At 48.3% G+C, this 23,206-nt stretch overlaps 1 protein-coding gene across 1 annotated transcript in view; it reads left to right on the top strand.

Moving 5' to 3' along the window:
- The window catches only part of LOC125943486 (oxygen-dependent choline dehydrogenase-like), a 36,610-nt gene extending 23,628 nt beyond the window's left edge, over positions 1 to 12,982 (top strand). Inside the window, exon 7 of the mRNA XM_049662827.1 lies at positions 12,841 to 12,982. Within this exon, the coding sequence (XP_049518784.1) occupies positions 12,841 to 12,982 (142 nt within the window). The remainder of the gene's footprint in view (positions 1 to 12,840) is intronic.
- Positions 12,983 to 23,206: the final 10,224 nt, after the last annotated feature.

A 23,206-nucleotide genomic window follows, 5' to 3' on the forward strand; every position in this document is an offset into this window, starting at 1 on the left:
TCCTCCCATTTCATCGTGGACCGTATTCATAGTATTCCTGCTATGTACAGTCATCGTGTTTCTGAACTTATTTTTACTCGCTGCACAGTTGATTATCACTTATTCCTATCTACATACTGTAACTTTTCCCCGAAATATTTACCAAGCCAAAGGAAGCACTAATTATGGAATGCGCTATTAAATTGGCAAATTCCAGATCTCTTATATACCCACCCGCAATTACTCTCTTTAATTACACGTTCTACTTCAATAACACCATTCAGTAAGCAATCGAAGGTGTAATTCCTCGACTCTGTTCGACGCTGCATTCGAAATAACATAGGTGGATTACTGGTCGTTCATACAGTTGTATATTGATTGTAGTTGTATACTTGTTGTATATTGTTTTGTTGTACCTTAATTCTGATTGTATGTTGTGTTCTTGTTTTTCAGTCTACTTGATGTTTTCTGCAGTTGTGCCTGTATGACCTGTATGTTAATTTCAGTGTTGCAGAAGAATACATTGTAGAATGAATGCTAATATGGTGCTGGAGGCCTAGTCAGGTCACTATAAATCACATTTTGCTCCAACCATCGTGACAATCATGTATTGTTATTCAAATAAATAAATAACAATACATGATGGGTTAGTCCCGCTACGGATGCCGTTATGAGACCGATATCAGATGCTATACTTCGGTGCCACATCAGTTGAAAATGATTACGGAACTACATGGAAGCGCCAATACCAACCCAGACTATTGGCTTCTATCCGAAGTAACCCTTGCTACATGCTCTCCGCAGAGACGGAATAATTAAATGGTACAATAAACCATTGATTAGCCCTTTCTAGCGCTGAGGGTCAGGGATATTTTGCAGTTATCTTAAATGTCTCCGGTACCTATGGAAGCTGATAGGCTTAGCAAGAAGGCGCCGAGCCGGAAAACTGTTGCACGTTGCAATAAGCTGATGGCACCACCACATTTGCGTTTATTAATACATTTATCCTGATGGCCGGAGGGTATTATATAGAGGTGGGGAGGGGGGGATAGTCCACATACATGAAATCAATACATAAGGTAAGGTATAAACAAAGAAAGAAACCTAGAGGGAACATATGCAAACTATTAAAATAACACATGCTCAAAGTAAAAGAGAAAACAGAACGAGGAATGGGCTAGCTTGGCTTAAAAGAATTGTCAATGACGAATACACAGCAAACAGTATCAGCAATACAAGCAATATGCAGAATAACACATATGTGGGTACAAAACAAAAGTTATACGTTATACATGTGCAGACAAGCGTTCACACCGCAAGATGACTCTTTGATAACTTCGACAGAGTTCAACAACTGCCTTCCAGATTCACATTTAATAAATGTAAGCGCGTGCACTCATCTACTGAACTATGCAGTCGTGCAAACCTTTCCGCTTTAGAACTAAGGTCTAAGTTTGACCGAGTAAAATTTTTATTTGTAATTATTCATTACCAGGTTAAAATTATTAATCTGCATTCTGTGTTATTTCATCGGATCAACACTCTAGATACTGGCCAAGTTTCTAACGACAGCCGCGAGCTACACAGAATCGTACATTCAAACATAGCTTTGTTTTTTCCGAGGGCGACTAAAGACTATAATTATTTCGAAATACAGTGCTCATAACTTCCTCTGTCCGCGCTTTTAAGGCTGGTTTAGAGACTCTTATCTTCTTTGATATGCATGAATGCGTCTTAAAATATGTTTCTGTTTTTGATGCGCATAAAACAAGTGTATTGTGTCTTTGTTCACCGCATGTGACTTCTTATAGATGCTGCCATTGTACAGCCTTGTCGTTTTTCGCTCGACATGTAGCAAAATTTCGTATCTTCCACAGAAAACTAACAAACATGAACTCGTCGTGGTCGGTGATACAGGGAATGTCTCGTGGTAGTTTATTCCATTGAATAATACAAAGGACAAGAGGTGAAAGTAAAAACAGGTTAGTTCTGGCAAAGGAAGGTTCAATTTTGAACTGGTGGTCTACACGCGAAAACATTCGATCGACAGGTTTGATAAGTGATGACAAATAAGAGCCGCTATAGTAAACATTGTGAAAAAGAAACACAAGTGATAGCAGTCCGCGTGATTTCAGATTTCACTTATGCTGAAAGTTCATGAGTAATTTTTTTACTATGAAACGGGCACCTTTGTTCTGAATTGATTCAAGTTCATTTTATTATCTACGCCTGGGGAGGATTCCTTATTTGTGATGCGTAATCCAGTTTTGAGTGGAGCAATATTTTGTAACCTTCAAGTTTTGTATTATAGAATTGTCAAAATACAAGTTGTGATTAATGAATCCGAGTGTCTTACATGACCTGCTAGTTACAGCGTCAATGTACATATTCCATGCATGATAAACGCGACGCTAACCGAATGCCCAAATACTTAATGCTGGAAACGAATCCAAGTGGCTTAGTATTCAATGTGCAGTAATACGGTAATGGGTTTACCTTTCTCGTGAATGACACGGCTTTTATTTTGCTTCCATTTGCCAGTGCTGACACCTTTTATTTGTCTTATGAAAATCGCACTGCAAGTTATTAGGCGTGTTCCGTTGGCGATGCCGAACGCTTTAAAGCCGAACGCTTCAAAGCACTGTTAATTCATTTCCACGCTCTGGCACGATACCTCACGACGCTATGCTAATAGGTGATCACTCGATCTGCCTACGCAGTTCCCGTAGAGGCTGCGCATACGCAGTGTGCCTCACGTATCACGGCAACATATCACGCAAAGCTACAACTCTCAAATGTAGATACCGTGTTACGGTATATAGATCTCATCTATATATATTAGGGCGTTTTACGTGCCAAAAACACAATTTGATTATGAGGCACGCCGCAGTCAGGGACTCCGGTATAATTGTGACAACTTAGGGTTCTTTAACGTGCACCCAATGCAAGGTACACGGGCGTTCTTGCATTTCAGCCCCATCGAAATGCGGCCGCCACGGCCAAATTCCATCCCTCGCCCTAGGCTTAGTAGCGCAATGTCATAGCCACTACGCCAACACAGCGGGTATCTTACATTTACGTAACGCAGATGTATGGATATAATGCATGTGATGATATAGCTTATGCTGAACCAATACACGAGAATGTACTGCTTTCTTTATTCCTCGAACGAAGTGAGCCATTGTGTTTGCTGCACCTCCGAGAGTATCCATTCCGGCTACGGTTTCCAACACTCTCTCAATACCGAGACTAATATTGACTAAAAGTACAATACGGAACGCTTGACGTTTATCGTGTCTGCCCTCCTTACAACACTTTCCTTGGTGTGGTGCACAATTGCACCTTCCTATGGAGAAAGTAGCTGTCATTTGGCGTGTCACACAATTTGAAGCATATAAGTGGGCGGCCCTATGCAAGCGCTCCTTGTCCGAACTTCTCCATGCTACTTCCCGCTACTCCGACGAGGGGACGAAAGCTTCTTGTCCAACACGCTACCGCGTCTAATCGGTGGGACACTGATGCCAAACGAATTGAAAAACTGCAAACGCGCAGAAAACACATCATAAGCTCGGTCCACAGCGCCGTCCTTAAGTAAATCAGCTCATATGTTACACCTGAGTAACGCTAATGTGATAGCATTAACATTATGCGAGGGTGCATATCGTGCACTTATATAAAGATTCTTGAACCAAGTCGCCCGCTTTTAGTGAACAGTCTGCGGGACCTGCCTACTGCCCAGTTTACTCGGCGAGAAGCCGACGGACGCCATACTAGGAGAAAAAGGCAAGGAAACCATCGCTTTATACGCGCGTGCAGAAAGTGTGCGGACGCGAGCAAAGAGAAATTAGGACTGCAGGTGACTTCGCAGGGATGCGAAAGGTGATATCCAGAAGGCTGTTTTACCGCGACAGCGTTAAGGGCCCCGTGTCGCAGAAAATCCGGTGTCAGCGTTGTTGTCCGTGAGCCATTTCCGTATATATTAAGGTACAGTACTCACGGATTGTAACGTGACAGGCAAATTTTTGGTAGATCACTCCTTATGTGCAATTACTCGAGAGTAGCATGTCATGTTGCTTCGAATCTGGTCACAAAAGGTGACGCGGACTCTGATCTAAGCGTACGAGTCGAGATTACGCCGATGTCACACGAACTACCGACGGTGGAAACAAAAGCATGCACATTGGTTAGGCCTAAATTGTCTCGTTTCAATCCGTGAGCACTGTATATGCATATGCCACGCCTTGCTCTATGACATGCGGTATATGGGGGTATATTGCCACACCATCCTATCATTAAGGTTGCTCATACCTTGTCTTACATTCTTGACAAAGTTACCCACCGTGGTTGCTTAGTGGCTATGGTGTTGGGCTGCTGAGCACGAGGTCAGCAGCCCATCAATCCCGGCCACGGAAAACGCATTTTGATGGGGGCGAAACGCGAAAAAATTCGTGTACTTAGATTTATGTGCACGTTAAAGAACCCCAGGTGGTTAAAATTTTCGGAGTCGCCCACTACGGCGTGCCTCATAATCAGATCTGGTTTTGGCACGTAAAACCCCATAATTTAATTTTAATATTTTTCACGAAGTTATTCCTCGGAATTTTGAGAATAACAGCCCACAAACAATTTTACTGAAAAAAAAACACAGGCAGCGCATGCCTTTTATGTTAAATGTGCTCAGACTGAAATATTAAAACTGCGAAACAATGAGAGAAATTGAAAATGAAGTGTTTTTTTTTTTTTTTTTTGGCGCGGCTTCGCGCAACCTCCGGGATCGGCCCACGCACTACGCCATGTTTCTACCAGAAAGCTCGCCTTCGTGCATAGCGTTTTCCGCGAGCGTTTCCCGGTAAACATTACGGTTATATAAGCTGCAGTTGCCGGGAAGCGTAAGAATCAGTCAGGGATCTTTGAATGCTATAGCGTTCCACTCTTAAAGGGCGAAGTGAAAGAAATGCTCACAACCTCGCTAAATGGAAGTAACGCTCAGGGAGAAGGGAGAGCGATTCTGCTGAAAGAACTAACGGTCGTCCTGGAATTAATTGTTTAAAAACCAATATATTGTCCTCTTCTGCAGTAAAGTACAGCCTGGTAGAGCTATTTGGAGTGTTTTACTCGCACATTTCTTATCCGTTTCCTTTATTACTTTCCTTCACTACATTTTGATCCCATTCCGCCTGCATTTACTGAGCAGTTGGTCAGCGATCACATGCACTCCGGCGAAAAAGCCAGTCGCTCAATAAAGAGCTCCTCTCGTTCTCAATCCCGAATGTGTGAAGCCACGTAAGACTAAACGAACTAGTCTACGGTTTTCTTTATCACAAAATATCGAAAGAAATAAGTGTCATGAGCGTGCTATATACGAGTACAAACGACTGACACTAGTGCGCAGAAATCTTCATTTCAGAAAATTATTTGATGGAAATCTCATGCCTTTTTATATGGTCACCAGTAAAAGAAATAGACGCAAATTCACCGTTTGTACCAAGCCTAGATAACGTGATTGAATCCATCTTTTGGCGGCACCTACTTAAAATTTGATGACTACGCCGTTTTCCATGTCAAAGCAGTTTTTTTTTCTTTGTTTAGCGTGAGGTGAATAAAGAAGTCGGAGAGTGCCACATGTCGACTGTAGAACGATGCTTCGGGGAACGGTAAAAAAATAAAAAGGACATTCCTTTGACATAAAACAAGACATACAACCTGGCGTGCGTGGAGGCGGTTTCTCGGAAGGTGGCAAATGATGCCTTCACTCATATTATCTAGGCTCGATAGAAACGGTGGGACGCGCTGCATTTCGCTTACTGTAAAGCATACAGAAATGGATAAAGAGTGTCGATAATTAATTTTAAGAAATAAACATTTCTCAGCATCAGTCTCAGTATTTACTCAACACCCACGTAGTTTTCGTGATCAACAGAATAGTCGAATGCTTAGCCATTTTTGAAAGTACAAATCTTGAAGAAAAAGAATGAAAGCTCTTTATTTCTGTCGGTGTCACGCCGCTACATGCTACGTTCCTTATGCTAGTAATTGACTCTTAGCTTAGTTTATATTTTAGGTGTGATATTTTAGGGGACGCTGCTTATTCTCCTTATACGACTCTTTTTATAGTTATTTTTTTTCTCGGAGGCGCATCGACCCTCCTCCTTGAGCGAATGCTAGACCTGCGGTACATACATCCCTATTTTCTACGAATTTCAAAGCAATGAAAGTAATGTCGGAAGCGAAGTGCTCGTTCATGCTTCCGAGCATAGGATACCCAGCTCTTCCCATTGAAACCGGAGGTTACGCTTGTGTTAAATGAGCCGCTCGGCTTGACAATGTCATCTATTTCTGCCCGACTGGAAGCTTCTCGCGGTTGGTGTTTCGGTCGCTCAAATGCAAAAACCTCCGAAAAGGGAAGATATAGAATTATTCTGGGTTCCGGCCCACTCCGCAGTCTAGGGAAATGAGTTTGCTCACCAGCCGGCCCGAGCGATGTCACACCGGGCCACAGCCGCGGAGAGGGAACAGGAGAACGCGAAGAGCCAACCACTGGTCACGTACAAAGATATAGTGGAGTATTACAGAAACGGGAGACAGAGCTTCCCCGAGCCACACTTCAAGTTAACGAGGGAGCAGCAGACGACATACAGGCAGATCCAGACAGAGTCGTATCCCCACCCCCGCATACTAAAGCGCATGTACCCGATTCAGTACGGGCAAGAATGCCCCGGGTGTCACGAGCCAGGTACACTTCAACACTTGATAGCAGAATGCAAGTTTAGCCAACAACACCCACCAGTCCTCACCAACCCTAACCACGTCCCCAACATTATCCACGTCCCAACCACCAACATTATCCACGTCCCCAACCAACCCCTCAGAGAGCGATGGGAGATCTTGCTGTCCAGCCCCACCCTCGAAGACCAGCTTTGGCTCGTAACCAGGGGCCAGGCGGCGAGAGCAGCCTGGCCCCTATGCCTGACTCCTATCCTGACTGAGCCTGACTCCTATCCGGCGCATGCGCTGAAAAGCTCACTAAATAAAGTTTTTCATTCATTCATTCTATTTGTGCTGAAGCCTGAACATATTGTTGCCATTATACTCAAATATTGGTTTCTTACAATTCTATATTTCATGACGTTTGTGGTTGCAGAGCCTGAGCTGCCGACACAGTCACGAAAATATATTAGGTAAGGTGCAATAGAATGTGGCCGCGCCGATTCTCTGAAAAAAAAAAAAAACAGTGTAGCCCCCATTCTACCTATCCTTTATAATGTCGATGCCCGCTAGTTATACTAAAGATTGTTCGGCCTTTAGGAAAAGTAGTTATTTTTTGGCATTTTATAAAGCAGCGTTCACCTTTACGGGAAGGTAAACGTTGCCGGCCAAAATAGGTCATTCTAATGTTTCGGCTCTCCATATAATTACCTACAGAAGCTCTCAGTTGGGACAGCACGCACATTAACCATGCTTGCATTCGTATTTTGTTCGCTGCTCTTCTGTCCAGGTGAGCATACCTAAATGTTTTTGCCTATTCGCACTGCGTTATCAGACTGTTTTCATATTTTATTGCTAGAGATAATCCGAAAGCACGGCCGCAGTTTTGTAGCGATTCCTCCTATTCGATTTTAAGCAACGATCTTGTTCACGAACAGGTGATGCAACTGATAAGCGTCACTCTAACCAGTGATGAAGCGTGAAAAGCGTGCTGAGGAACACCATCAGAAATGCCATCGATATAAGTGTGCGGCCCAGATACACACTCTCTTAGATTAAGACAACGCGCAATTAAATAATTAGGTTATTTTGGCAGCCTTGGAGCCCCTGCTTCGACAAATTCTGCTGTTTTTGTGGCCCATTTTAAATCCTTTCATATATTTGAAGATTGCTTATATGAATTTCCGCGCACGTTTTGCTTATATTATTAATATTGTTTACTCATTGCTCCTGTAGCAAATGTTAATTAATTTATGTGGTTGAATTTGTTTATTAGTATTGCGACAGAAGTGATGCCAACATTAAGATTATTGTGCCACGAACCGTAGCACCTCCACTGCAATGCCTTCTTCGCGCTGCGGGTAAACATAAATAAATCAAGTAAATAAAGGCTCTATGCAGAAAAAATGTGACTGAAAATACTTACGATAGCAAGTTGATGGCTCTCACGCACGTCGTGAAGTCTACATAGTTGCAGCCAAACTGCTGCTGAAGCTTTCACAAAATATTTATTCGTTTCGTTGATGATGCTTATTCTCGATTGGTTTTACACATTCAGATAGAAAATAAACTTCTTTCGGGTATTTATATGTGCCGCCATGAAAGGGCTGAACCAACTAGACCATACACCACTTCCGGAGGCAAAAATCCTTGGACCATCTGCACATGCGTCCGAAGCTTGCTAATGGACGGAGGTACTGTTACAGTTTATGAAACTGAGGCTCTCAGTGACAGATTGTAGGAGCCTTTGGCGGCCGCACGTGTTCCCACAGCAGCTATCTTCCTCCTTTCGTTTCCTTACTTCCTATTCATCCCTTAACCAGCTTGCCATTGTGTAGGGTAGCAAACCGGACGCGCATCTGGTTGCCGCACCTTTCATTTCTTCTTTTCCTCCTCCTCTTCTTCTTTGCCGCAGCGCGCGCATCTCACGAACAGAAAGAGAATCGGTGACTCCTCGCGTGCCTTCGTGCCTGGTAGTTGCGGTAATGAATCCCGCTGGTTTCTTATTAACATTACTTACGCGCTCAGCCTTCCGTAGCAGCACACATCAGTTTTCGTTCGCAAGATTTCCAGACAGCCGTGTCACCAAATCAGGATCCGACTTAATACGACAACAATGCAGTCGTCTTCCTAGTTCTCTAAACAACCTGGCTATCGCAATTGTCCTTGACATGGCCTGTGGAAGTGTGAAAAGTGCACATATAGCGTGATATAGAGCAGGTGAACACGGCAGCGAATGAGCAAATATAAATGAATATAAGCAAAAAAAAAAAAGAGTACCGCCTAAGCTACACGTCGCATACGTGCCCTCAAAATAAAAAAAGTACATTTGTAAGCTTTATTGAGGACACACATCTTGATTGCTATGCAGGAGCTCCAGTCTCGATGTACTTTTAAAAAGTGTTTTATGACTATGTATAGTGTGACAAGCACAAAATTTCATTTTTTAGCAAGTAGGGACATTTCTCACAAATCGGAGAAATTTTCTGGCATCTTCATTGTCCTGTTCATTCTTTTTTTCTTTCGACGCGGTCGCTACATCCTGACGAATCACCGAGTCGCAACGCTGATAATGTCATCACAAGCAAAACAATGCAAGATGTTTTTACTGCTCTTGTTCCAGTATCTGGGTACAGGTTTGGTGCAATTCTTAAAAAAATAAATGTGGTGTTGTTTATTATCAGCATTTAAATAAAATCACTTTTTGAAAAAGAGAAGTTAAGATATAAGGAAATTTCTAAAAAATTTGTTCGTGCTAAAGCAACAATATTTAGCACATTGGCTGAGCGTGTTGAGTAAGGTATTGCATCCCACTAAATTGTATAGTGATATACCGTTTTTTTTTCAGGAGATAATGTTGTTTAATTATACCAAATTTTACGAGTTGTTGCCAATTCATGATTTCAAAGTGTCTACTTCTTTATCTTGCAGCAGTCTTAAACCACGCTAACTCTTTCATATTGTACTTTTTATGGGAAACATTTTCTATTTTAACACTTGTTAGCCGGTGATATACAGTCACCGGAAAACGACAATTAGGTACGCTTGTCAATATCAAGCTTCAGATAAGCTGGACCGATAAGAAGATAAGCGTATGCGATAAAGAACGCTGGAGTGAGAACTTTCAGAGAGCTAGCGTATGAACCAGCCCTGTGCTTCTCCGAAGCATCAATCCTCCGCTTCCTCCCTTTCCCGCCTTTAATATTATCGCATTTTGCGCCCTGACACTGATAAAAGCGTGTGAATACTTACAGAAGACCTTCACGAAATGCTACCTGCTTTTGATTCTTTCTTTTACAGTGTTGGGCACTAACTTTTTGAATAAGGACGGAGAATGCCCTGGGCCTGGAAAAAATCCTGTAAGCAAAGATACGACGCTGACCAGACTTAGCATGACGTGACAGCAGGCTGGTATTGCTGCGTTAGAAATAGTGTTCTTATTTTTGAACAAATTAAACGATCTCTGGATTATACACACACTTCCTTGCGAGCTTTGAGATAAATATGTAAACGGAGTGATAAAGTGCTGAATTCTTGCCCTCTGTAGCAACCAAGAGTAAGGACGACGTCAGCTGCGAAAGCTGGCGAGCGCTGGCACAGGGTTTATTCTGTAAAAGTTCCTCATTGTGATGTAAACGACAACAAACTTGCCGGTCTTTCCGTTGGGACCAGGATCCTTTAATAATGACACGGCAGACGAGGCTTGCTACACGAAACACAGACTTTAAACAGACACGCTAGCACGAAACAGGCGATTTACATACATACGATTTACGTGTACGTGGGCTATAGTTCGGAAGTTGTCCTTCCATATAAAACACGTGCCTAGCACTCATGCGTCGCCACTCGCCCGTGTGCATCGTCGTTGCGATGCCCGTGACGGGGGTTGTGACGGTGGAGCGTCGTTGTGGCTACGTCGCTGCTGTCGCGCCGCACCTTGTCGCACCACGCCGCTCCTTGTCGCGACGAGGACGCAGGAGAAAAAACAGCAGGCCGGTAGAACACCAGGTCACTGCTGTAGCTGACCAGTAATACCTGGCCTGTAACGCCTCGGACGCTGTAACGTCGGGCTCGGTCAGCAGACAGGCAGCTCAGGCGTCCCGGTGGCCAGCAGGAAGCACTGCACCAGGCCGCTATGACAGCAGGCGGCTGGTGCATATGAGAGCAGAGCCACGAGTGGGATCTACGACCAGGTCCGCACGGTAGCTGGACACCCGGGCGCCAGTCATCGGGCTCACTCGGCAGGCAGGTAGATCAGGCGTCCCGGTCCCAGCAGGAAGCACTGCACCAGGCAGCTAGAACAGCAGGCCGCTGGTGAGCAGGAAAGCCCAGCCACGAGCTGGATCTCCGACCAGGTCCACACGGTAGCAGGACACCCGGCCGCCGGTACCCGAGCCTTGAGCCGCCGTTTTGCGAGCTGACGTTCGAGGCTGCCGCTCGCTCCCACGCTCTGCATGCTGCTGCTGCTGCTGATGATGATGATATCCTCAGCACATGGCTCGTACCCACTCCGGGGGATTGGCCAAGAATTGGGCACCTGAACTTTTAGATACGGTTTTTGAAACTACTGTTACAGTGCAATTTAGCAATCAGAACAGACAGAATAATTTTCCTGCTCTCGTGCCACTTCTTTGTTCATGGCACGTGGTGGTCTTCTTCCATTATCATCATCACCAATCCTCTTCTTGGTGCTGCCATACAATCACCATGACTTCAAGCTGGCTTGTCACGCACTTTGTTTTGGCACCGCCACACGCCACTATCCACATCATCACACTCATATTAATTGCTATTACTTGTGAGTCGGTGACTGCGGCGCCAACATGTTTCAATCAGAGATATCATCCTCTATTCAGCGTTATGATGCCTTACAACCCTTTTAATTTCGTTTCCCTTCATTTAATTTTCTGTTACAGACAACGTCTGATTGCAGAAAAAGCAAAGAAAAAGCTAAACGCTATGAGCCTGACAGAGGCTTTAATTCCGGATGCGGTCTGAGAAGTGCAAAATAGATATAGACAGTCAGAGAGACCGACAGACAAGAAACTTTATTTTGTCCTAAGGGACTACTTTGTCGTAGTCGCGGGCCGCACCTTCACCGGGGGCGGAAGACCGTGATCTTCAGCCCTTTCGCAGGCCCTTTGGACAGCCCGAAGCTGGGCTTGAAGATCGTCGCTCTTGACGGCTTTTTCCCAGTCTTCTTGCCTGTTGAAAGGTGAGTATTGCAATGCAGAACATTGCCAGAGCATGTGGTTAAAAGTAGACCTCTCCTCGCCGCAGTCGGGGCAGAGGGGATCCACACCTGGAGCGTAGTGGCTCAGCCTGGATCAAGATGGAAATGAGCCCGTCTGAAGGATTTTCAACACAGAGGCCTGGGGTCTGCCAAGCTTCGGGTGAGGAGCCGGGAACTGCCTGCGTCCCAGCTGGTAGTGAACCGTGATGTCGTGAAAGTAAGCAGCGGGTCCGTGGTCCGGTCGATCCCCTGCGAATCCGGGCCCCTCAGACCGGCGCGGTTGACGAGACCTCGCGCCTGGTCGTGGGCCAGGCGCGACTCGAAAGGCGTCCTTTCGAGTCGCGAAAGGCGTCCCTTTCTCCTGGTGGAGGGTTACGGCGCACGACTCCACGGCCATGGCGGTGAGGCCCTGCCATCTCGAGTATTCGGCGGCCGGACTTGCTGGCAGACAGGCGAACGATCTGTGCCGTTTTCTGTGCTTTTACGATTTCGCTCAGGGTGTTGTGTAACCAGAGCTGCATTAGCTTCTCCATGCTGGTCGTCACAGGGATACAGAGCACTCGTTTAATTCTCTTCCTGATGAGTGCGTCAATCTTGTTCTCCTCAAACCGCGACCAGTTTAGTGCGGAAGCCGCGTAATTGATATGGCTCATGAGGAAGGCGTGGTAGATCCTTAGTAAGTTGGGTTCGCTGATGCCACCCCTCCGGCTCGTCACTCGTGAAACGAGTCTGAGCATGTTCTCCGTCTTCGCCCTCAGGCGCGCCATCGTTTGCACGTTGCTGCCCTTTGAATTCATGACCAGTCCGAGCAACCTGAGATAATCAACCCTCGGGATGCGCTGACCCGTCTTCGTTGTGAGATCGATCGGTACTTGATCCAGTGGCGTGTTGAACTTGCGGCCCTTTCTGTCGGGCCAATACAGCAAGAGCTCCGACTTGGTCGGCGAGAGGACCAGTCCCGTGCTTTCGAGGAATTCTTCCGTGACGCCCAGGGCCTCTTGCAGAGCCCGCTCCACCGCTGCGTCCGATTCGCCGCGGCACCAGATGGTGATGTCGTCCGCGTAGAGAGCATGATTGAGATTCATGCCCCGATTCGGTCGAGCCGGACCGAGAGGTCTCTCACGGCGGTGTTGAAGAGCAGTGGGGATAGCACCGAACCCTGAGGGGTGCCGCGGGCTCCCAGCGCGTATCCGTCCGACTTGATCTGATCGTGGCCGTACGATCCCCGAGGAAAGAGCTGACGTACGCGTGAAAGCGTTCGCCGAAAGTTCAATCTCGACACAGAGTCGAGGACGTGCTTGTGTTTGACGGTGTCGAAAGCCTTGGCGAGGTCCAGGGCCAAGATGCCTCGGACGTCTCGCGTGACCACGTCGACTATCTGCCTCTTAATCAGTAGCATGACCTCTTGAGTGGACAGCGAGGGTCTGAAACCGACCATGTTCGGCGGGAGGAGCTGTCGTTCCTCGACATACCTCGATATTCTGTTGTGGATGACATGCTCCACCCCCTTCCCACGCAGGACGTGAGCGAAATGGGTCGCAGACTGTCTATGGCCGGTGTCTTGCCTGGCTTCAGAATTAGAAGCACTGTGGCTTCCTTCCAGGCATCCGGTACGGTGCCGGCCGCCCAAGCCTCGTTGATTTCATTGGAAACCAGTTCGATCGAGCCGTCGTCCAAATTTCGGAGGAGTCTGTTGGAGATTCCGTCTGGCCCGGGCGCTGATCTTCCGTTGAGGCCTTGAAGGGCCGCTCTGACTTCCGAGACAGAGAAGGGGGCGTCGAGGTCCTCGTCCGCTTTGCCGCCGTAGGCCGGGTAATCTTCCGGCCCGGACTGCCCGATGGGGAGGCAGCGACGCGCGCCTTCGTCCATCACTTTGTTCGCAGATGCGCCTTCGCTAGTGAGATTGTGAACCAGCCTGTCGATGGCCAGAGTGTGGTTTCTGTTGGACTGCGTGTCGTCCAGTAACTGCTTGAGGAGGTTCCACTTGCCTCCCGCGCGCATCTGTCCGTCGACCGACGCGAAGACTTCGTTCCATTGCTGCTGGCCAAGCTCCTTGCAGTGCGATTCAATCTCGCGGTTGAGGGCCGCGATCCTCCTCCGGAGGTTTCGATTCAGCTTCTGCGTCTTCCATCTGGCCGTCAGGGAATTCTTGGCTTCGACCAGGTGCGCCAATCGAGCGTCCATGCGGCCGAGCTTGAGGTCCGTTTCGACGGTCTTGGTGACTGCAGCCACGTCCTTCTTGAGCTTCGCTACGAGGTCCGCGAAGGTGTCGTATTCTTCGTGGTGGTCCTTCCTTCTATTGCGGAAGGCGTCCCAGTCCACTATATTGAAGACCCTCTGTGGGGCCGCGCTGACCAGGAGGGATATTTCCACGATGTAGTGGTCACTGCCCAAGTTCTCTTGTAAGTTATGCCACTCCACTCCTGGCGCGCTCTTGACGAAGGCCAGGTCCGGGGTGGTGTCTCTCGAGATCAAGTTTCCCATGCGCGTGGGGTAATGGGGGTCGGTGATCAGTTCTAGCGAGCTGTCAGTTACTGCCTGCATGAGTCTGCAGCCTTTGGGAATGCTTCTCACGTAGCCCCAGGCTCCATGCGGCGCGTTGAAATCACCGGCCATAACGAGCGGCGTCTCTCTCGCCTTGGACGATGCCTTCGACGACGCCTTGGTTGCTAGGCTGTAGAAGGTCTGCCGGTTGTCTCTAGGAGAGCAGGACACATTGATAACGTAGACGCTGTTCTTGAGCCAGCTTTTGGGTATGATCTCGACGAGCGATGCTTTCAGCTTGGTGTTGCCAAGGCGGAGATCGTGCTCTTGGAAGGCACACCTCTTTGCAATGAGTGTCGCGATGCCGTGCCCGTTCTCCGCTAACGAGGAGACGGCTCGGTACCCCGGGAGGGTAATTGTTTCCATTCCCGTTTCTTGTAGCAAAATGACGTGGGGCCTCTCTTGCGGCTCCCGGCTCTTGATGAACTGCACCGGTTGAGGCCTGCGCCTCCGGCAACTGGCGCAGTTCCACTGCCACACGATGAGCTTACTATCCGGTTTCGCTATGGTAGGGCTTGTTGGACCGGAGGTGGGCTGGGATGTCATCTTGATCGTCAGCCCGCCACTGCCGGTTGTCTTCTAGCATTTCACTGGACATCGCCTCCGGCCTGGCGGCGTCGCCGTAGTGTACTTCACAGCGCTTGGCAAGCTCGTTCTCGAGCAGTTGCACTCTGAGTAGAAGTGTCTGGTTGCTCTGTACCAGCTCGGTAAATGATTTTTGCATGCGGTCCAAGGACCTCTGCATGGCAGCCTCCACCGTGCTCACATCCTCAACCGTACCCTGGGAGGAGGTGGCTCTGCGCTTGGCCGCCCTTGCTGTGGCTCCTTCTTCCGCAGAAGGTTGCCTTGCCGCGGCCGCTTGGGCGGCGCTAGCGTTTCGGAATGCCTCGAAGTCGGCCTTCATTCTCTGTATTTCCTCCTTGAGACTGCCGTTTTCGTTCATCAACTGCGCGATCCTGAGATCGTGCGCCCGCTCGCTCGCCGGTGCGGCGGCATGTTTCGTCTGGCCCGTCGGCTTCGACTGCTTCACTTTGTCGGCCCAGGTGGGACCTCCTGGGAGGCGCGCCTTAGACTTGGAGCGGCTCCTAGACTGAGAGCGCCCTCCTTGCACGGAGCGCCCCCACGAGCGAGATAGCCCTCTGGAGCGGGAGCGCCCCCTCGAAGAACTCCTCTTCCTTAGCGCTGACGTCAGTGCCGGGATCACCTCGTGTGCCGCGTTGGCGCCTTTCTTGGCGGCGGCAGTTTTCTTCCGCCGGCGTCTTCGGCGTCTCTACCTGACGACATATGGCGTATGGAAGCGTTGCTTGCACTTACGGTCAGCCGTTAGTTGAGGGCCCCCGCATATGCCGCATCTCGCCTCACACTGGTGGCCTTCGGTGGGGGATGCTGCTCCGCATCTCCTGCACTTCTTTACACTCGGGGTCGGACATACATCGGCCCTGTTGGCCCAGATCCCCACAACCGTAGCACACATCCACTTGCCTTGTATAGATCGCAGGGCAGCCGGCCCGCGCCGCACCTGACAAAGTTCGGCACCCTCAGTCCGTCGAATAGGACGATAACCGTGGTGGTGGTCTTCATGCGACGCACCTCCAATGCTGTGGGGTTCCGTTGGTTTACGATCATTGAGTGGAGCTGAGCGTCGTTGAACTCGGCGTCGACTCCCGTCACAACACCCTTGCACGTATTGTCCGAGGCGGCCATGTACGCGGCCACCTCAAACACCCCTTCGCGCAGGCGGATCTGTTGAACTATCGCGTAAGCACGCGCGTTCCTTTCTTCTGGTGTTGAGACAACGTAGATGTTTTGCACGTTGTTAGGGCAGATGATGTCTTGGCCTACCTCGTCAGGGGAAAGCGCCGCCGCCATAGCCAGCGCTTGTGCCACCCTAATAGTGCTCATCTTTTTCACGTCGAGGCAACCCCGTGGCCTAACGATGACTCGAATATGGTCCCGAGGCAGTTTCGGGAGCCTTGACGCGGCGGCCAGCTTCTTCAGTGCGTTCCGCGGGGCTGCCGTGCGGCGGCCGCCCCTGCCGCCTCCGTGCTTTACCGGGCTCGGCGTCGACTTGGGTGTCTCTTGCCTTGCCTTATTATTCTTGCCCGTTGCCGTGGTCCAGCCGGGGCACCTTGCTTCTTCGAGGGTGATTTCTACCCCCTCCACAATCTCGACTTCGGGCATGATGCCACACAACCACTGAGTTAGGCCTAGGCCTAGCCCGTACTCGTCACCGGTATTAGCCCGTTAGGGTTATCTCCGCACGGCGTGGCGAAAAGTTCAAAGTCGTATAATAGTTCCAGAAAAGCACCTACCGAAATAAATCCGGCATCGGCTTGATCCCCGCAACAAACTGCGTAGAATGATGCACAATAATCAATGGTTTCCGCAGAGCTTTACCACTGAAAACATTTGAGGAAACGGGAGCCGATGTTTGCGCGTCCGCACTTCCCGGCGGACTATTCCGCCTCTCCAAAATAGATAGAAAAATGAACATCAGCAAGTGTCCCCGCAGCGCAATGTATAGAATTATCTAAAGGGACAAATAATTATTTTTTAAAATATGCAAGCATAGTCCACACATTAAAAATAGCCACAATCACCACAAAAGCAAACTTCACCATTCGAAAGTTTTATTTATAAATGCCTTTGTACAATAATATAACCAAGTAAAATGAAAGACATGGGAAATGAGACACCCAAGCGAAATACTTAATCAATAGAGGGAGTACAATAACTTTAGATATAATTCCCATCATTTTCAATAAGTACAGATTTGACTGCCCTTTCAGGTAGTGTTTTATTGCTTGTGAAGCGCGTTTGAAATGAGAAGGTACCTGGTATTCTACATCCTGTGTATCGTAATGCGTCCTCGTTATTTGCATTTTAAATGCATGTTTGCGAAAAATGTACGGGATGCATTGGTCACATGGAGGTAGAATTTGCAAAAATATTGTTTAGAATGTTCTCTACCAGCTTAAGATCAAACATTGCTGGGCTTTACGATAAAATATTTCGAACTAATTCTGACGGTTACAGCCGAGGGAGGTATTACAGGTGGTCTGGCTCGGCCCTGCAAAGTTGGAGGAGCTTTAGCTCGGTTGGCCAACAGAGCTTAGCGCAGCTGTCGCAAGCTGTGACTAGAATTCAGTCCGCCAGAGGCGAAGCTACGCGCCCCTCCAAGCAGGCGACACCAAATGTTTTTCATGCCCTTCTTTTTTCTTGCTCACACTGACATGGTTAGCTACCTTGGGAGCGAAACTGTCTTTACATGCTGCCGCTGTCTTTGTTATTTCTTGTCGTAATGGGACGCCTTGACTGTTTTTCACTTCATATACAGACTTCATATACATAAATTAACAGGCAAGTATGTGCAGGTGCAAGTTGGAAACAGCTAGCGCCAGACAGGGGTAATTGGAGATTGCCTTCGTCCTGCAGTGGACATAAATATAGGCTGATGATGATGATTATGTGAAGGTGAACATTGGGTTTGAAGCATAACACTCGTCGAAGCCGAAGGTGCGTAACAACACTCCTACGTCCAGAAGACTCAAAGGGGAACAGGCGCTCAATTTTAAAACCTCGGTCGTGTCTCCCAAACCACTTCATAACAAATGACAACACGCCGATGACCTGATAGGGCCATTTGTATGTCAAATGAACAAGAGTATTTCTCTCTTTCCACATTGTCCAGAACACAGCCAGAAAGAGAAAAGTGCAGGAAAGACGACTGCGTGAAATTCACACCGCACGTGTTATTGTCTTACCTGAAAAACGTGGGAACGAGAACTCATCCTGTATGCCTACACCGCACCATTGTCCGAAACGAACCGAGGCAAAGCTGAAACAGGTGCTGGACTACGTGAAGTTGAAAACAGTATAATGCAGCCAGAGCTAGAGTGGCGCATCGCGTCCTTTGGCGTATAGCCTGCGTCCGAGTGAGGTATCGCGCCCACTGAACTGTACTGATTGACAAGACGGCAACCCCGAGGTTCCCGTCACTACCCTTTACTAGAACCATTAGGCAAGCAAAGAGCGTTCACAGTATAAATATATCTGGCACTTATTATATCCCACTTGGAGCATTTCAATTTAGATTATGGGATCTCCAACGCTCGGCGTGTTTCCAAGAGCAGCTGAGGTGTCGCTGAAAGCGCAAAATGATTCCAGATACGGCGCTATGTTGTTGTTGACGCACTCCTGCGGTGATGCAGATGAGACAAATGTTAAGTTTTATTCATGACGTACGGCATACGCCGGACTTGACAGTGTATCTAGAAAGGTGGAACTCAAGCCTACTTTGAATACAACCGTAAATTGTTTGTCTATTATTTTTTGCAGTGCACACACTCGTGACAGCGGCCTTGCTCCACACAAACTTCCCATATTCCTAGTTGCAGTCCGTAAAGTTGTGTTTCGTAAGGGTATTTTACAGCGAAGCTTTTAAGGGCTTACTCCTCGATGGTCGCGTCCGGCAATAAAAAAAAAAAAACTCTCATTGGCCGTATGCTGTATGTGCGAGTGAAAGTGGCGAGCGAGGGAGAAGGACGCGCGCTTTCACGGGGAGCGAGCGCACGGCGGAGAGCAAACGCGACTTATGCGCGAGTGAAAACGAGCGAGGGCGAGGGACGTGCGCTTTCACGGGAAGCAAATGCACTGCGGAGAGCAAACGCGACTTCCTAGTGGAAGGGGAGCGGTGAGCGTAGAGGGCATCGAGGCACCCTAGACGGTGCGTTTGCGTGCCCGCTCTCCCCCTGCGGCGCATGCGCGCAGCCCTGCCGGCCTCAGCCGCATGTGCCGCCGACTCTCTCTGGGCTCTCGGCCGCCTCTCCCCTAACAGTGTCGACAACGGCGTTTAGCCGTTCCGTCACGTAGCTAGAGTTTTGACAGCGGTTGTGTGCGGTCACACAAACAACGCGCACAACTGTTTGGCGGCGGCGTTTTGCCCGCGTTCGCACCGAACCGTTGATGGCGTGTTTATGAAGAACGTGCCAACCTTTGCTTTACACCCTATGGCGGTGTACCGTAGCGACCATAAGGCCATGGTCCCTGTGGTCACTAAATAAATGAAAAGCACCGAATCATATATATTTCTCATTCTTTAATAGTTCAAATAAGCAATTACGCCATCACATCTTAATAGTCATAATTGGAAACACATAATTGCCACCATAGTACAGCTTCGCTGGTCTTCCATCTTCGCCCCAGTGAAAGGGCTGACAGTTTGTTTTAATGGAACTTACGAAGTGGCTGACAATAAAACCATAGAAAGCAGGCGGGAAGTTAAATGTTCCGTTTTTCATGGATGTGTAGAAATTACCAGGTAATGGGGAATGCGAACGAAATGCCGACTGACTACAGCTGGCGATCCAATCCACCTTTTACGTGTTACACTTGCAGTATTTTACGACATGAGGCATATAATTCAATAAGAAATGGAATTATATTATTACAGTGTGTTGCCAATTAGTTATCATCCTTGGACCTCCGCTCTGGGTACTAGAAAATGTCATTTGACGAACAGGATCGCGAGAAAACAGCCTTCGTACACCTGATGGCCTCAACCAATTTAAAGTAATGCCGTTTGTGCCTTGCAATGCCCCTGCCACCTTCGCACGCACGATGAACTCTCTTCTTCGCGATATGAAGTGGTCCATGTGCCACTGCTGCCTTGATGAGGTTCTTGTTTATTCGCCCAACTTCAAAAGCCATCTTCATCGCCTCTCCACCGTTCTTGCCATTTTCCGAAAAGCCGGTCTATAGCTCAACTCAGCTAAATGTCATTTGGGGCGCCATCACATCAAAGTCCTTGGCCACCTCATCGACGCTGCCGGCATACAGCCTGATCCTGACAAGGTCCATGCTGTAAAGGAATTCCCTCTTCCATGCTCGTAGAACGATGTCGGTAGCTTTATAGGACTATGTTCGCACTTTCGACGCTTCATCGAGAACTCGCGGACATCGCTCGCCCTTGACTGGTCTTCTCAAGAAGGGCGTTTCTATTTTGTGGGGACGTGATCAGGCCACAGCATTTTACTTACTTATTACTACACTCACGAATCCGCCCATTTTGGTTTATTTTGACCGGGTCACCGAAACCGAAGTTCGTACAGATGCGAGTGGTCATGACATCGGCACGATTCTTGTACAACGACAGACTGGCTTGTCCCGCGTTATTGCCTACGCTAGCCGACTCCTTTCGAGATCTCAGCAGAATTGGTCCATAATCAAACGTGAATGCCTCACTCTCGTGTGGGCCATCGCGATGTTTCGCCCCTACCTTTACGGGCGACACTTCTCTGTTGTTACGGATCACCATGCCCTCTGTTGGCTATCTTCGCTGAAAGACCCTACGGGACGCCTCGGCCGCTGGGCATTACGGTTACAGGAATACTCCTTTTCTGTGACATAAAAATTTGGGCGACTGCACTAGGACACCGACTGCCTGTCTCGACATCCGGATTGCCCACCTGATCTCACCGACGACGACACTGATGCCTGTGTGCTATCCCTTACGGACTATCTCAACATCGGCATGGAGCAGCATCGTGACCCCTCCTTATGATCTATCATCGATCGCTTCAGCGGACAGCCCTGGACCCCCCACTCCGGCTCTTCGTTTTAAAACACAGTGTGTTGTATAGGCGCAATTTTGATCCCAACTTCACCAAGCTTCTTGTCGTTCCGGAACACCTACACTCAGACGTGCTCGCGCAGCTTCACAATGTCCCCACCGCTGGCCACTTAGGCGTTACTTGCAGTTAAGACGGCATCCTTCGGTGCTTCTTCTGGCTTTCCTTTACCGACGATATGTTGCAACCTGCGACTGCTGTCAACGCCGCAAGAAACCCTCCTCGCGTCCAGCTGACTTACTCCAGCCGATCACCATCCCCAGCGAGCCGTTTTTCCGTGCTCGCTTGGACCTACTACGACCTTTCCCTGCGTCAGCCCTTCACAACCGATTGATTGCGGTCGCCACGGATTATGCCACTCGCTTCGCTATCACGTGAGCTGAGCAGCGCCACCGATGTCACCGATTTTGTCCTTCGAGATGTTATTCTACACCACGGTGCTCCCCGTCAGCTCTTAACAGAACGCGGCCATTGCTTCCTCGCCAAAGTCGTTGACGATCTTATACAGTCCTGCTCCACTCGTCATCACTTAACGACAGCTTACCATTCCCAAACTAAAGGAGTGACTGAGCGCTTCAACCGCAAGCTTATCGACATGCTCGCTATGTATGTGTCGGAAGATCATCGGGATTGGGACTGTACATTGCCCAGTGTCACCTTCGCTTATAACTCTTCGCGCCATGGCACTGCGGCTTATTCACCTTTCTATCCTTTGTATGGCCGCAACGCACTCCTTCCGTTTGATCCCTTGCCTCCAACAGATTCATCGTCGACTAGCTCCTACCCCCTGAATGTCATTGCCCTCACCTGAACTGCCCGCCGCATTGCCCGTGACCGCCTTGTGGCATCTCAGACTGTTCAGAAAACGCTTTACAATCGCCTCCACCGAGACGCCCACTTCGATCCTGGCTCAGTGGTCCTCCTCTGGCGCCCTTCTGGTCGCGTTGGCCTCTGCGAAAAGCTGCTGCCCCGTTACGTTGGACCCTATCGCGTGGTGCGCCGAGTGACTGACTTGATATACGAGGTCTTCCCAGTGGCTGCCCCCATTGTGTCTGCGGCCTCAGCTACAGAACTTGTATACATATCGAGGCTCAAGCCCTACCACTCGGACTAGCACCATATACCTTAAGCAGCACTGGGACGGCGCTTTTGCCTTCGGGGATTTATGTTACAGAAAGGTATGTGCCAACAGCGCGAGAAGGGAAGAAGACGAGGTCGACCGTTTTCTGATACTGTGGTTCGGAGCCCTCGCTGTTGCGTTTAATTAAACACCTGTGCAGATCTCCTACACCGTCCAATATGTCACAATATAATTCGATAACCAAGGTTCCTTTAAAGGGTCGGAAAGCACTCCATTACTTTTTTCTACAAAACATCTTACAATACATTGCCTATGCTTGAAGGGATAAGCGTTCACACCAGTAACAGTATTTCACTGTATATTTCCATTGGCAGCACATCTACCACTTACCATGTGCTTCAGCATACTTCTAGCTAGTTGTACACTACTTCTTCATCAATGTGGTGTTCTCGCAAATTGTCATATACATGTTACGGGATTGATGCGCTTGTAAGCATCGCGCACTTCAGAATATTCACCATTTATTTTCAGAAAATGAATGCTCATTGCAATGGCTTAGTACGCGGATATTAACTTACGAAACGGTGAAGACTAACAGACAACTTATCTGTGTTCAGTTTCTTCAGCTGTATGGTAATATTTCAGCAACCTTTGAAAGCACATGCGTGTTCAAAGGTTGTTCGTCAGTTTTCAAATGTCCAATGATAATGTTCAATCATTCGTCCAATAATGTGCTGTTGTGAACCAGTTGGTTCTGTGACATGGTGGTATATGGAAACTGCATGAAGGTTTCCTTACCAGCCAGAACATTACGAACTGCCGTTATTGCCACACACAGTAAAGAATGTGTCGAGAAAGAGTCAAATTATTCCGCATTCCATCGCCATGAAACTGCACGTGCGTTAGTGCATTGCCCGTAGCACTAGGTGCCAAAGAAATTCAATTTATAAAAAGAGATGTATACAAAATATTGGCACATGCCATATCGCCGCCGCGGGTATGTACCAGGCCATGAAAACGACGCTGAAGTAGCGC

The sequence above is a fragment of the Dermacentor silvarum genome, chromosome 2 (genome assembly GCF_013339745.2).
Source record: "Dermacentor silvarum isolate Dsil-2018 chromosome 2, BIME_Dsil_1.4, whole genome shotgun sequence".
Classification (NCBI taxonomy): Eukaryota; Metazoa; Arthropoda; class Arachnida; order Ixodida; family Ixodidae; genus Dermacentor; species Dermacentor silvarum.